At 49.8% G+C, this 16,333-nt stretch overlaps 1 protein-coding gene across 4 annotated transcripts; it reads left to right on the top strand.

Moving 5' to 3' along the window:
- The first annotated feature begins 210 nt into the window (after positions 1–210).
- Positions 211–6,733, top strand: LOC119960678 (oocyte zinc finger protein XlCOF19-like). 4 transcript variants are annotated; one of them, XR_005459483.1, is made up of 3 exons: positions 211–236; positions 959–1,047; positions 1,429–1,472. XR_005459483.1 is itself a non-coding variant. In XM_038788297.1 (3 exons), exon 3 carries the CDS (start codon positions 5,718–5,720, stop codon positions 6,585–6,587), a length of 870 nt encoding a protein of 289 aa, XP_038644225.1. In that variant the 5' UTR covers positions 219–236; positions 959–1,047; positions 5,611–5,717; the 3' UTR covers positions 6,588–6,733. The 4 variants fall into 4 exon arrangements, 2 of the variants coding, with proteins under 2 accessions (XP_038644225.1, XP_038644226.1); XM_038788297.1 differs by lacking the exon at positions 1,429–1,472 and adding an exon at positions 5,611–6,733 and having other exon boundaries at positions 219–236; XR_005459482.1 differs by lacking the exon at positions 211–236 and having other exon boundaries at positions 715–1,047.
- The last annotated feature ends 9,600 nt before the right edge of the window (positions 6,734–16,333 follow it).

Here is a 16,333-nt window from a genome sequence, read left to right as displayed (position 1 = left end):
TCAGTAAATAGAGGAGAGGAACCAGTGACTGTGAGATTGACGCAGACAGACACTGGGGAGAGACCGTTCACCTGCTCCACATGTGGGAAGGGATTCAGTCAGGTTCCCTACCCTGAACAACATCACTGAACATCATCTGATTGTGAACGTGCCCTATTCACTCTGCGGGAGGTCAGTGCGCAGGCTCAGTGCTGAGCTCTCCGGAACATGCGCAGTGTCACCTTGCCCAGAGGCGGGTGAGTGCGGGAGAGGTTTTTGTTAATGGGAGAGAGCGGGCAGGGCGGAGGGAGGAATGGAGCCGGGAGGTGAGGGTGGGGAGGGAGCGGAGGCTTCATAAACACCCAGGATAGGCCCGAAGCCCAAATATCATCTCGCAGGCCCGGGGTTTGTAGGTCGGAGGCTTTTTCCTGAGAATAGGCCCAGGTTTAAAAACCATCTTGTTTCAGCAGGAGCAGTGCGCATATGGGACTTTTTGGACACGTAGCTGGAGTGGGCGGGGCTTCGGGATCCCAGTGACCAGGAGAGAAAATCTTTGACTCGTTGATCTTCATATCAATCTGCTAATGGGTGGGAAATGCCTCAAGTGGTAAATAACGGCTGATTATAAGAGGGGGGGGGTATTGAGGAGGCCGAATGGATGTGGAGGCTCCATAAACACCCTGTGGAGATTCCAGGATAAGATTAAGAATCTAATGTTCAATCCTGCGGGGCAACATCCGGGAGACTGGACCCATTTGTTTGGGGAGGGGACAGTGCGCCTGTGCAGTGCACCCTGTCCTGACAGCAGGAGGAGAGAATGTTGCGAATTTCTCTCCTGGACTGACAGTGTTGGGTTCTGGAAACTCCTTTTACAGGGGGGTTAGAAGGGGAGGATTTACACACAGTAAACTCAAACCAAGAGAAATATTTTTCTCTTCTGAATTTTTAATCCTGCACTGACAGTGATGACTTTTTACAGGACATTAGAAGAGCAGAATTTTAAGGTGGAAAACTCACCCAAGATTCACTTCAAAAACTGAGAGTCACTTAGTTCATCAGTACCCAAATGTAAGTGTTTCTGTTTTACAGAAGGTTAAAGATTTAAACATTTGTGCAGCTGGAAATAGGGTGGAGCAAGATTTGCAAACCAGGATGTTACTTAACCGGGGCCAGTAGGTCAGTGAGAACAGGGGTGATGAGTGAGTGGGACACAGTTCAGAGGACATGGTAGCAGATATTTGGATGAACTCAAGTTTGGCAGGTTCCCTACCCTGAACAACATCACTGAACCAGTTTGGTTTTTACAACAATCCAGCAGTTTTTATGGTCACTTATTCCTCGTGCCGGCCCCACAAGTGACCAGATTCATTCGGCTCAGTTTTACAACCTGCCCTTGTCTGTTTGTAGGTTTGCTCTTACACCATTTTCTATTTTTAATCAATTTCACAGGGTATTAGAAAGGGACAATTTGCAGTTTGGAAACTGAAACCAAATGTCACATCAGGATCTGATTGAGTCGTCCAATTTATCGTAACCTGAATATCTTTGGATTTAGAATATGGAAGGAGAAAGGACCATTCGCAGTTGGGAGAAACTGAACATGTGCTCTATGTATGGACGAGACTTCAGCCAATTATCTGACCTCTGGAACCACAAGTGCAGACACAATGGGGAGAAAGCATGGACATGTGGAGACTGTGGGAAGGGATTCAATTATCCAGTTGAGCTGGAAACTCATCGGCGCAGTCACACTGGGGAGAGACCGTTCACCTGCTCCACGTGTGGGAAGGGATTCAGTCTGTCTTACAATCTGTTGGCTCACCAGCGTGTTCACTCTGATGAGAGACCTTTTAAATGCCCAGACTGCGGGAATTGCTATAAAAGTTCTGGGGAAGTGATGCGCCATCAACGTATTCACAGTGACGAGAGGCCTTTCAGGTGCTCTGACTGTTGGACTGGGTTCAGGCAATTATCTGACCTCACTGTACATCAGCGAATTCACACTGGAGAGAGCCCGTTTACCTGCAACGAGTGTGGGAAGGGATTCAGTCGGTCGTCACGCCTGATGACACACCAGCGAATTCACACTGGAGAGAGACCATTCTCCTGCGCTGTTTGTGGGAAGGAATTCACTAATTCTTCAGCACTGCTGAAACACCAGCGAGTTCACACTGGGGAAAGGCCATTCACCTGTTCTGTGTGTGGGAAGGGATTCATTGGGTCAACCGACCTGCTGGAACATCAGCGTATTCACAGCGGGGAGAGACCATTTGGCTGCTCCACGTGTGGGAAGAGATTCACTCAGTCATTAACCCTACAAACACACCAGAGAGTTCACACTGGGGAGAAGCCATTCATCTGCTCCATATGTCAGAAGGGATTTGCTCACTCATCCACCCTGCTGAGACACCAGCGAGCTCACAAATAACTGTTTTGATTGGATTTTGCTGTTTTTCCATTTGTCCTTTAGGGTTTGTTTCGGAGTTTAAGAAAGTCCAGCCCTGTTATAGGAATGAATATTCTGGTTAACAGTCAAATCAGTTTTGTGCTAAGCACACTGTGTTAGGTCTTTTTCATGTCTCCAACACAAGTTTGTTCCTTTTGAAGGGATCTCCCTCTCCCCTCTAGTGCAGAAGGAGGCCATTCAGCCCACTGAGACTGCACCAACTCTCTGACAGAGCATCCTACCTAGGCCAATCCCCCACCCTATCCCCATAACCCACACATCTTTGGACACTAAGGGACAATTTAACATGGCCAATCCACATAACCTGCACATCTTTGGATGATAGAACAAATTGTATGTAGCTAAATTTGCTAATGGACATGGCAGTGCTTGTTGAGAGAGCAGTTAATAAAACAGAAAGTATCGTAGGCTTTATTAATAGGGGCATTGAGTACACAGTAAGGAAGTCATAGACATAGAACAGACAGTGCAGAAGGAGGCCATTCAGCCCATCGAGTCTGCACCGACCAACTTAAGCCTCACTTCCACCCTATCCATGTAACCCAATAACCCCATCTAACGGTTTTGGACACGAGGGGAAATTTAGCATGGCCAACCACCTAACCTGCACGTCTTTGGACTGTGGGAGGAAACCGGAGCACCTGGAGGAAACCCACGTTGGCACGGGGAGAAAGTGCAGACATTGACCCAGCGAGGAATCGAACTTGGGACACTGGCGCTGTGAAGCCACAGTGCTGACCAGTGTGCTACCGTGCTGCCCTACATTTGTCTGGATTAAACTCCATCTGCCATCTCTGTGACCAATCGCCAACCAATCTATATTCTGCTGCATCATCTGACAGTCCTCATCACTATCTGCAATTCCACCACCTTTGTGTCATCCAAAAGCTTACTCATCAGACTAGTTACATTGTCCTCCAAATCATTTATATATACTACAAACAGCAAAGGTCCCAGCACTCATTCCTGCAAAACACCACGAGTCACAGCCCACCAATCAGAAAAGCAACCTTCCCTGCTACTCTCTGTCTTCCATGACCTAGCCAGTTCTCTATCCATCTTGCCAGCTCACCTCTGATCCTGTGTGATTTCACATTCTGTACCAGAGCGCCAAGAGGGACCTTGTCAAATACCTTACTGAGGTCCATGTAGACAACATCCACTGCCCTACCCTCATCAATCAGCTTCGTCACTTCTTCGAAAAAGTCGATCAATTAGTGAGACACGACCTCCCATTCACAAAACCATGCTGCCTCTCGCTAACAAGTCCACTTGCTTCCAAATGGGAGTAAATCCTGTCTCGAAGAATCCTCTCCAATAATTTCCCTGGCCTGTTGTAAGGCTCATCGGCCTGTAATATCCTGGATTATCCTTGCTACCCTTCTTGAACAAAGGAACATCATTAGGTATGCTCCAGCCCTCTGGGACCTCAAAGTAGCCGGGGATGATACAACTATTTCTGTCAAGGCCCCAGCAATTTCCTCCCTTGCCTCCCTCAGTATTCTGGAGTAGATCCCAAGGGGCCCTTGGGACTTATCGAGCTGGATGTTTGCCTTTTTGATCTCAATGTGACCCAGAATATCTACACGCCCTTCCCCAGATTCATCATCCACGCAGTCATTCTCTTTGGTGAATACTGATGCAAAGTATTAATTTAGTACCTCGCTCATTTCCTCTGGCTCCATTCATGGATTCCCTCCCCTGTCATTGAGTGGGTCAACCCTTCCCTGGCTCCCCTCTTGCTCTATATATGTCTAAAAAGCCTTGGGGTTTTCCTTAATCCTGTTTGCCAATGACTTTTTGTAACCTCTTTTAGCCCTCCTGAATCCTTGCTTAACTTCATGCTGAGTTTGTCCAGTGTTTGCTCTATGTATTTGAGATTTTCAGCAACAACAGCCTTTTGCTTTTGTTTTATAGCAGCCATTGGTCACTGAATCTATTCTAGAAATAGAGATGGACCAATTAAACATTGAATTGTGATGGGGGACGTATTGTGTGTGCTGGTTGGTCCCTGGCCTCCGGGATAGATTACTGTGGGTAGGCAAAATGTCCAGTTGTAGTTATTCTCCGATCAGCCATGATATTGAATGGCAGAGCAGGCTAAAGGGGCCGAATGGCCCACTTCTCCTAATTTGTATGTTATGCTGCAATAGAATGATTACAATAAAGAAGGAGGCCATTTATCCCATTGTGCCCCTGCTGGTCCTCTGCAAGAGCAAATCAGAAAGTCCGATTTCCCCAAACCTTCCCTAGTAGCCCAGCACTTCTATTCTCTTCAGGTGCCTGTCCAATTCCCTTGTGAAAGCCTTTGTTGTTTCAATTTGAGCTGGAGTGGAGATGGTGTAGATTGTGGTTGGAAGCTTATCTCAGGGTCACATATTATACTGGCGTTGTGATCTGTCTGGTTCAGTTTCCAGGGAGATGGATGGAGTCAGTGGGAAGGGAGTGGAGTTGGCCGAAGGGATTGAAGACATTGGCTTTGATCTTCTCAATATTTAATTTAAGGAAATGTCTGCTCATTCTATTCTGGATGCCAGACAGGTCAGGGCGAATGTGATTGTGGGAAACTTCGAGCTGATTGTTTTCACATACACCTGTTCTGAGCGGCATGGTGGAACAGTGGTTAGCGCTGCTGCCTCACGGCGCCAAGGAGCCAGATTCAATCCCCGCCCCGGGTCACTCTTACCCCCACAACCGACAGATGTACAGGGCAGGTGGATTGGCCACGCTAAATTGCCCATTTTTTTGGAAAAAAATAATTGGGTACCTAAATTTAAAAAAAAACTGTTGTCCTGGTTTTTCTGGGTGGAGGTTCCGGGTTTGGGCGATTCTATCAAAGTTCTGATGGAGTTGTACTTGAATATAAAATACTCCCCCCCCCCCCCCCCCCCCCCCCCCCCCATTCCCCTGCCTCATCCCCTCTCTCTATCTGACATGAGGTTAGTGATGTCTGTAGATCCAGACCGGGTGGCAGGTTCCCTTCCCTGAAGGACATCAGTGAACCAGTTGGGTTTTTATAACAATCCAGCAGTTTTCATGGTCGCTTTTTCCCAGTGCCGGCCCCACAAATGACCAGATTCATTCAGTTCAATTTCACAACCTGCCTTTGTGTTTTTGTGGGTTCTCTCTCACTCCCTATTTTCTGTTTTAAATCAATTTCACAGGGTATCAGAAGGGGAGGATTTACAGTCAGGAAACGCCAACCAAACATCACATCAGGATCTGATGAAGTTTCAGTTTATCACACTCCGAATATTATCAGAGTTTGAACATGGAAGGGAAAAGCACCGTTCGCAATGGGGAGAAAGCGTACACGTGTTGTGTGTGTGGACGAGGTTTCAGCCATTCATCTGGCCTGTCAAGACACAAGCGCAGTCACACAGGGAAGCAACCCTGGAAATGTGGGGACTGTGAGAGGGGATTCAATTATCCATCAGAGCTGGAAGCACATCAACGCGCTCACACTGGGGAGAGGCCATTTACCTGCCCCGTGTGTGGGAAACGATTTATAAAGTCAAACAACCTTCTAAAACGCAAGCGGATTCACACTGGGGAGAGACCTTTTACTTGCTCAGACTGTGAGAAGTCCTTTAAAAGCTCCAGTGAACTGAAGTCCCATCAACGTGTTCACAGTGACAAGAGACCATTCAGGTGCTCTCACTGTGGGACTGGGTTCAGATGGTCATCTCAACTTACTGTACATCAGCGAGTTCACACTGGGGAGAGACCATTCACCTGCTCCGAGTGTGGGAAGGGATTCATTCATTCATCCCACCTGCTGACACACCAGCGAGTTCACACTGCGCAGAAACCATTCACCTGCTCCACATGTGGAAATAGATTCACTACCTTATCAAACCAGCTGGTACACCAGCGCACTCACACTGGGGAGAGGCCATTCACCTGTACCACATGTGGAAAGGGATTCATTCAGTCATCCGCCCTGCTGATACACCAGCGCACTCACACTGCGTTGGGCCCATTCACCTGCTCCAGGTGTGGGAAGAGAGTCACTACCTTATCCAGTCTGCGGACACACCAGCGAGTTCACACGGGGCAGTGGTCATTCACCTGCTTTGTGTGTGGGAAGAGATTCACTCACTCATCCGCCCTGCTGAGACACCAGCGACTTCACGAGTAACAACAGTGATTGAACTTTGCTGTTAATCACATCCAGGACTGAACCATGTTCATTGGGGGTTGTTTCTGCTGTTGTTAATAAACCCCAGCACAGTTATAGTGGTTAATATTGTGAATCAAAGTGAAATAAATTGTTTTTTTGTGAAACACAGTGGTGTTGAATCATTTTAATATCTCAATTATTTTTTTTGTACCCAATTATTTTTTTTGTTCCAATTAAGGGGCAATTTAGCGTGGCCAATCCACCTACCCGACACATCTTTGGGGTGTGGGGGTGAAATCCACGCAGCCACGTGCAAACTCCATGACCCAGGGCCGGGATCGAACCCGGGTCCACAGCGCCGGACCTCGAACACCAGTTGATTCCTTTTGAAGTTCTCTGCCTTTCCCCTGTCTCTTCCATCCTCACCTCCAACAGGTGTGAGGAGCTTGTGGAGTATCTTTATAATGAAGATTGAGGCAATCCGATAGCTACCTCTGCTGCTTCCTTCCCTTCCCCTAACCCTCCTGGACAAATGTTCTCCTTGTCCACCTCCTTCTCCATTCAGCCCCCCCCCCCCCCCCCCCCCCCCCAAGACCCCAGTGAGTTGATACTGCAGAGAGAGGGTTTAAATGCTAAGGCTGTGACGGGAGCTGTAAAAGCCACATTCACTGATGGTTCACCAGTGCAGTCACTCTGGTTCCACTCCATTCATCTGCACTCAGTGCAGGAAGAGGTTCAGCCGATTGTCCATCCTGCAGCAACACCAGTGAGTTCACACCGGGGAGAGGTCATTCACCTGCTCCATGTGTTGGGAGGGATCACTGAGTCATTCAACCTGTCAAAACACTAGTAAATTCATACTGACGGAAGATCTTTTAAATGTCTGGATTGTGGGAAGTATGAAGTTTCTGTGGATCTAACATGTTCACACTGACTGGAGACTGTTCAGGATCTCACTGTGGGACTTGGCTCAGGGTCTCTCTGAGGGACGGACTGGGTTCAGGATCTCTGTGGGACTGGGTTCAGGATCTCTGTGGGACTGGGTTCAGGATCTCTGTGGGACTGGGTTCAGGATCTCTGACGGACTGGGTTCAGGATCTCACTGTGGGACTGGCTTCAGGATCTCTGTAGGACTGGGTTCAGGGTCTCTCTGTGGGACTGGGTTCAGGATCTCTCTGTGGGACTGGATTCAGGATCTCTGTGGGACTGGGTTCAGGATCTCTCTGTGGGACTGGGCTCAGGATCTCTGTGGGACTGGGTTCAGGATCTCTGTGGGACTGGGTTCAGGATCTCTCTGTGGGACTGGGTTCAGGATCTCTCTGTGGGACTGGGTTCAGGATCTCTCTGTGGGACTGGGTTCAGGATCTCTCTGTGGGACTGGGTTCAGGATCTCTGTGGGACTGGGTTCAGGATTTCTGTGGGACTGGGTTCAGGATCTCTCTGTGGGACTGGGTTCAGGATCTCTCTGTGGGACTGGGTTCAGGATCTCTCTGTGGGACTGGGTTCAGGATATCTGTGGGACTGGGTTCAGGATCTCTCTGTGGGACTGGGTTAAGGATCTCTCTGTGGGACTGGGTTCAGGATCTCTCTGTGGGACTGGGTTCAGGATCTCTCTGTGGACTGGGTTCAGGATCTCTCTGTGGGACTGGGTTTAGGATCTCTCTGTGGGACTGGGTTCAGGAGCTCACTGTGGGACTGGGTTCAGGATCTCTCTGTGGGACTGGGTTCAGGATCTGTCTGTGGGACTGGGTTCAGGATCTCTCTGTGGGACTGGGTTCAGGATCTCTCTGTGGGACTGGGTTCAGGATCTCTCTGGGACTGGGTTCAGGATCTCTCTGTGGGACTGGGTTCAGGATCTCTCTGTGGGACTGCGTCCAGGATCTCTCTGTGGGACTGGGTTCAGGGTCTCTCTGTGGGACTGGGTTCAGGATCACTCTGGGACTGGGTTCAGGATCTCTCTGTGGGACTGGGTTCAGGATCTCTCTGTGGGACTGGGTTCAGGATCTCACTGCGGGACTGGGTTCAGGATCTCTCTGTGGGACTGGGTTCAGGATCTCTCTGTGGGACTGGGTTCAGTATCTCACTGTGGGACTGGGTTCAGGATCTCTCTGTTGGACTGGGTTCTAGATCTCTGTGGGACTGGGTTCAGGATCTCTCTGTGGGACTGGGTCCATGATCTCTGGGACTGGGTTCAGGATCTCTCTGTGGGACTGGGCTCAGGATCTCTCTGTGGGACTGGGTTCAGGATCTCTCTGTGGGACTGGGTTCAGGATCTCTCTGTGGGACTGGGTTCAGGATCTCACTGTGGGACTGGATTCAGGATCTCACTGTGGGACTGGGTTCAGGATCTCTCTGTGGGACTGGGTTCAGGATCTCTCTGTGGGACTGGGTTCAGGATCTCACTGTGGGACTGGGTTCAGGATCTCTCTGTGGGACTGGGCTCAGGATCTCTCTGTGGGACTGGGTTCAGGATCTCTGTGGGACTGGGTTCAGGATCTCTCTGTGGGACTGGGTTCAGGATCTCTCTGTGGGACTGGGCTCAGGATCTCTCTGTGGGACTGGGTTCAGGATCTCTGTGGGACTGGGTTCAGGATCTCTATGTGGGACTGGGTTCAGGATCTCTCTGTTGGACTGGGTTCAGGATCTCTCTGTGGGACTGGGTTCAGGATCTCTCTGTGGGACTGGGTTCAGGATCTCTCTGTGGGACTGGGTTCAGGATCTCTCTGTGGGACTGGGTTCAGGATCTCTGTGGGACTGGGTTCAGGATCTCTGTGGGACTGGGTTCAGGATCTCTGTGGGACTGGGTTCAGGATCTCTCTGTTGGACTGGGTTCAGGATCTCTGTGGGACTGGGTTCAGGATCACTGTGGGACTGGGTTCAGGATCTCTCTGTGGGACTGGGTTCAGGATCGCTGCGGGGCTGGGTTCAGGATCTCTCTGTGGCACTGGGTTCAGGATCTCTCTGTGGGACTGGGTTCAGGATCTTTTGTGACTGGGTTCAGGATCTCTGTGGGACTTGGTTCAGGATCTCTCTGTGGGACTGGGTTCAGGATCTCTGTGAGACTGGGTTCAGGATCTCTCTGTGGGACTGGGTTCAGGATATCTCTGTGGGACTGGGTTCAGGATCTCTCTTTGGGACTGGGTCCAGGATCTCTCTGTGGGACTGGGTTCAGGATCTCTCTGTGGGACTGGGTTCAGGATCTCTGTGGGACTGGGTTCAGGATCTCTCTGTGGGACTGGGTTCAGGATCTCTGAGGGACTGGGTTCAGAATCTCTCTGTGGGACTGGGTTCAGGATCTCTGTGGGACTGGGTTCAGGATCTCTGTGGGACTGGGTTCAGGATCTCTCTGTGGGACTGGGTTCAGGATCTCTCTGTTGGACTGGGTTCAGGATCTCTCTGTTGGACTGGGTTCAGGATCTCTCTGTGGGACTGGGTTCAGGATCTCTCTGTGGGTCTGGGTTCAGGATCTCACTGTGGGACTGGGTTCAGGATCTCTGTGGGACTGGGTTCAGGATCTCTCTGTGGGACTGGGTTCAGGATCTCTCTGTGAGACTGGGTTCAGGATCTCACTGTGGGACTGGGTTCAGGATCTCTCTGTGGGACTGGGTTCAGGATCTCTCTGTGGGACTGGGTTCAGGATCTCTGTGGGACTGGGTTCAGGATCTCTGTGGCACTGGGTTCAGGATCTCTCTGTGGGGCTGGGTTCAGGATCTGTGTGACTGGGTTCAGGATCTCTGTGGGACTGGGTTCAGGATCTCTCTGTGGGACTGGGTTCAGGATCTCTGTGAGACTGGGTTCAGGATCTCTCTGTGGGACTGGGTTCAGGATCTCTGTGGGACTGGGTTCAGGATCTCTCTGTGGGACTGGGTTCAGGATCTCTCTGTGGGACAGGGGTCAGGATCTCTCTGTGGGACTGGGTTCAGGATCTCTCTGTGGGACTGGGTTCAGGATCTCTCTGTGGGACTGGGTTCAGGATCTCTCTGTGGGACTGGGTTCAGGATCTCTCTGTGGGACTGGGTTCAGGATCCCTCTGTGGGACTGGGTTCAGGATCTCTCTGTGGGACTGGGTTGAGGATCTCTGTGGGACTGGGTTCAGGATCTCTATGGGACTGGGCTCAGGATCTCACTGTGGGACTGGGTTCAGTATCTCTCTGTGGGACTGGGTTCAGGATCTCTGGGACTGGGTTCAGGATCTCTCTGTGGGACTGGGTTCAGGATCTCTCTGTGGAATTCCCTAACACAGGAAGCAGTTGAGTCCAGAACATTGTATGTTTTCAAGAAGGAATTAGATATAGCTCCTGTGGCTAAAGGGATCAAAGGATACAGGAACAAAGCGACTGAGTTAGATGTTTGGCCATCATCATATTGAATGGTGGAGCAGGCTCGATGGACCAAATGAATTTCTCCTGCTCCTATTTTCTCTGTTTCGATGTGTATGATAGATAGAATGGATAGATAGTATGCGCATGTCTGAGTGGAGCTGCTACTTCTCATCAGCAATAACACAAATCTTCCTCTCTCAAAGTTAGGCACAGTAGCACAGTAGTTAGCACTGTTGATTCACAGCGCCAGGGACCCAGGTTTGATTCCCACTTGGGTCACTGTCTGTGTGAAGTCTGCACATTCTCCCAGTGTCTGGGTGGGTTTCTTCCTGGTGCTAAGGTTTCCTCCCACAAGTCCCAAAAGACATGCTGTTATGTGAATTGGACATTCTGAATTCCCCCTCAGTGTACCCGAACAGGCGCCGGAGTGTGACCAGGGGATTTTCACAGTAACTTCATTGCAGTGTTAATGTAAGCCTACTTTGACAATAATAAAAATTATTAGTTCTTTGATTCTCCAATCAAGTGATTTGAATGGAACCATTCAGAGATTTTCCATCCAGGATGAAACAACAGGCTATGTAACCATGTGCTCTGTAAAACCTGACATCTACACAGCAAGACCCCACTTCTCTTGGAACAACATGAAGTGGCTGCTGCTTTCCCTTCCTCCTCACTATTATCCTTAGATCACAAATTCCATGTGTGCATAATCCCATTTTTGGCCTACATTTTGGTCTTACCAAGAGACAGCAATGGGATATCAGCTATCACAGGGATCAGTTCTGAAGTCATTTAACTCCAGGTTTTTCCATCTGCAATGGCGGGATTTGAACCTGGAACCGCAGAGCCATCTAGTAAACCAGGTCTCTGACAGGGACATATTTTATCTCGAGTTGCAGGAATCTGTCTTTCTGGTTTACCAGTCCAGTGATAATACCACTGAGCCACTGTCGCCGTGCCAGTTTATTTATTGAAACCAGGGACTCTCCCTGTGACATGTGCTGTCTACCCAGTTAATTCTTCAACTCAGCCTTCAATTGTTTGTGGATTGCTTCAGATTTCCACGTTTCAGTGACAAATGTTGAAATGTTTACTCCACACCCACAGGGTTTCATCTGTTTAAACCAACAAACAGAAAGGTCCAGTTTTCTCCTGGAGTTTGAGACAAATTAGTTTTCAAAATGATGCAGAGTTTCAGCCAATGAGGGAGATCCGAGCTCAGCCCCGCCCCTCATTCAGTCTGATTGGTTGGAGGATCAGCCCCTCCCACTCGGTCCTCCACACCCGCTCCCTCTTTCTATTGGTCGCGACCTTCCTTCAATCACTGGGCATGGTGATGCAGAGCATGCGCAGTGTGGTTACTGAAGGTGGCTGTTGGGTTGGAATCAGCAGTGATTACAATTGAGAAATCACCCGGTAAGGAGGGAGCGGTGGAATCGGCGCCTGGGTTGGAAGGCTTCATAAACACTGAGTAGAGGCGCCGAACGCCGAATATGAAACTCCCGGTACCCCGTTTGCACCGATCGGGTCGCATTCGTGGTTCCGATGAAAGGCCCGAATCGATGGCCGCCATTTTGAAACGGGGCGATATACAACAGGGCGCATGATCGGGCGCCATCTTTATTGAGGGCACCATGAAGGATGGCGCATGTGCGGGCGCCATCTTTAATGAGGGCACCGTAAAAGACGGCGCATGTACGGGCGCCATCTTTATTGAGGGCGTATGCAGAGGGAGCAACCCCCGGAGATCCAGGTTGCCCCACGCCGCCGGACAGGGACATATTGCAGGAATTTGCCTCAGTGACATTGATTGCACATGTGGTTAGCACTGCTGCCTCACAGCGCCGGGGATGGGGATTCAATTCCGGCTGGAGTGACTGTGTGGAGTCTGCACGTTCTCGCCGTGTCTGCGCGGGTTTCCTCCTGGTGCTTTGGTTTCCTCCTACAGTCCAAAGATGTGGAGGTTATGTGGATTGGCCATGCTTAGTTGCTTTTGGTGTTCAAATGGTGGATGGGGGGTAGGGCGGGGGAAGTGGGCCTCTTTCAGAGGGAATGTTCACAGTTTAAATTTGTTCACCTAAATGTAGAGTCCAGAAGGCTGGAATGCGCCGAACCGGAAGATGAAGTGTTGTTCCTCCAGTTGGTATTGGGTACAGCTGAAGCATTGCAGCAGGCCAAAGGCACAGGAGCAAGATTGTGAGTTAAAATGGCAACTGACAGGAAGGTTGTGGACTGAGCAAAGGTGTTCCACAAACCTGTCAACCAGTCAGCATTTAGTCTCCCCAGTGTAGAGGAGACCACATTGGGGAGCAGCACATGCAGTAGATTAAATTGAAGGAGGTGCAATGAAACGCTGCTCAGCTGAAAGGAGAGTTTGGAAACTTGGACAGGGAGGAAGTCATGGGGTGGGTACTGCACCTTCTGCGAATGCATTGAAGGAAATGCAGTAAGGAGTTGAGGGAGATGGAGGAGTGAACCAGGGTGTCACAGAGGTTGCGGTCCCTGCAGAATGCTGACTGGGGTGGTGAGTAGATCTGTTTCATGGTGGCATTGTGCTGGATTTGGCAGAAATTGCAGATAATTATCCTTTGAATGCGGAGGCTGGTGGGGTGAAAAGGGACGATAAAGGGGCAAACTTGTCACTCATATTCCTATTAATGGCAAAGCAGTCCTGATGGAGCGAGTGGCCTACTTCTGCTCCTCTTTCCTGTGATCTCTGAGTCCAGGACAGGAGGTAGTCAGCATGGATCTGTCCATCAGCTTGAATCAGCACCTTCAGGAGAATTGCGAGTGTATATATTGCAGGGGGGAAGCGAGGGAGACCGTGTGGTCTGGAGATTTGCAGATTTTGAAGATTGAGGGAGGAAAGATGTTCCACAGAAATTAGAATTGTTCTGCATTTCTATCCTGTTCTCACGAATTAATTTTGTAAATTCCTTTCACAGGATATTAGAAGTGAGGATTTGCAGACAGAAATCTCAAACCAAACATCCTGACAAGATCTGACAGTTACTCGATTCATCAGGACATGAATATCATCGGCTGTTGCATCTAGAATGAAAAATGTTTGTCTGTTCTGTCTGCTTCAAAGGGTTTCAAACATCAGTGTGACTGGAAAAGCACCGAGATACACCCACACCCGAGTGAGTGTTCCAAGTACTGACTGGAAAAAGCTTCAACCAGTTACACAGTCTCAAAATCATCACACCATTCACAGCGGGGAGAGACCTCATACGTGACGAGGCTTCAACTGATTATCCAACCTGGAGACACAGCCACCGACATGGACAAACCGTGGAAATGTAGGGACTGTGGGAAGGGATTCCGTGCTCCCTGTGAGCTAGAAACCCATCACGCAGTCACAGCGAGAGAGGCCGTTCTCCTGCTCAGTGTGTGGGAAAGGATTCATTGATTCATCAACCCTGCAGAGGCACCAGCGACTTCACACTGGGGAGAGGCCGTTCTCCTGCCCTGAGTGTGGGAAGGGATTCAGTGATTCATACAACCTGCTGACACACCAGCGGGTTCACACTGGGGAAGGCCGTTCTCCTGCCTGAGTGTGGGAAGGGATTTGCTCGATCATCCGCCTTGCGGAATCACCAGAGATTCCACACAGGTGAGGGGTTGTTCACCTGCTCCGAGTGCGGGAAGGAGTTCATTCACTCATCCCTCCTGGTGAAACACCAGCACATTCACACTGGGAGAGACCGTTCACCTGCTCGGAGTGTGGGAAGGGATTCACTCAGTTATCGAGCCTGGTGAGACACCGTCATATTCACACTGGGGAGAGACCATTCACCTGCTCCATGTGTGGAAAGCGATTCACTCAGTCGTCTGGTCTGTTGCAACAACAAGGCACCCAAAGCAATGAGACACATTTTAAATGCTCTGACTGTGGGAGCTGTTTTCTAAACCCTGCACTGATGGACCATCAGGTAGACATTCACACTGAGGAGAGACCGTTCAGCTGCTGTCACTGCACAAAGAGATTTAGAATGTCGTACGATCTACTGAGACATCAGAGAATTCACACCGGGGAGAAGCCATTCACCTGCCCAGTATGTGGGAAAGTATTTGGTGATTCATCCAACCTACAGAGACACCAGCGAGTTCACACTGGGAGAAGCCATTCACCTGCACTGAGTGTGGGAAAGGATTCACTCAGTCATCCCACTTACAGACACACAAGCGCATTCACAATGGGGAGAGGCCTTTCTCTGCATGTGTGGGAAGGGATTCAGTGATTTATCCAACTTGCTGAGACATCAGCGAGTTCACAGTGGAGAGATTAATTCACCTGCTCTGTGTGTGCGAAGGGATTCACTTGTTCATCCAGCCTGCTGAGACACCAAGGCAGTCACACCGGTTATAGAGACTTTTTCGATGGTTTTGCCAATGTACCACGCCTCGGGACATCCTTTCCGCAGCTATAGTGGTAACGTTGGCCGAGTCGCACAAGAATGTACCGTGTACCTGGTGGGTGGTGTTCGCACGTGTAATGGTGGTATCCATGTCGATGATCTGACACGTCGTGCAGAGGTTGTGACCATGCAGACACTGTGACAGCAGATGAACGGACATTGCGCGACAATCACCAGGCAGGAATGTTCCCTTCCAGTCGGGGAACACTTCAGCAGTCAAGGGCATTCAGCCTCTGATCTCCGGGTAAGTGTTCTCCAAGGCGGCTTTCAGGATGCGCAACGCAGAATCGCTGATCAGAAAGTAATAGCCAGTTTCCGCACACGGGTACGGCCTCAACTGGGACCCTGGATTCATGTTGCATTACATTCACCTCCCGCCATTTGGCCTGGGCTTGCAAAATTCTACCAACTGTCCTGGCTTGAGACAATTCACACCTCTTTAACCTGTGATTATCCTTCTCTCCAGTTGCACCGTCTGGACCTATAAAGACTTAATTACCTGCAAAGTCTCTAATTCAAAGTATCACTTTGCATCATTGACTTTGTCTATATATGTGGTTGTGGAATTCACCTCTTCTTTCACCTGAGGAAGGAGCAGTGCTCCGAAAGCTAGTGATTCGAAACAAACCTGTTGGACTTTAACCTGGTGTTGTAAGACTTTTTACTGTGCTCACCCCAGTCCAACGTCGGCATCTCCACATCTTGTTTTAAGAGGAAGCTCTAAAAAATATGTCCACTAATTTTGAACTTCCCCAGATACTTACCCTATTAGAACATAGAACATAGAACAGCACAGCACAGAACAGGCCCTTCGGCCCTCGATGTTGTGCCGAACAATGATCATCCCACTTAAACCCACGTAACCCGTATACCCATAACCCAACAATCCCCCCATTAACCTTACACTACGGGCAATTTATCATGGCCAATCCACCTAACCCGCACATCTTGGCTGTGGGAGGAAACCGGAGCCCCGAGGAAACCCACGCACACACGGGGAGACGTGCAGACTCCACAC

The sequence above is a fragment of the Scyliorhinus canicula genome, unplaced genomic scaffold (assembly GCF_902713615.1).
Source record: "Scyliorhinus canicula unplaced genomic scaffold, sScyCan1.1, whole genome shotgun sequence".
Classification (NCBI taxonomy): Eukaryota; Metazoa; Chordata; class Chondrichthyes; order Carcharhiniformes; family Scyliorhinidae; genus Scyliorhinus; species Scyliorhinus canicula.
This window is presented reverse-complemented; position numbering and strand designations above follow the sequence as displayed.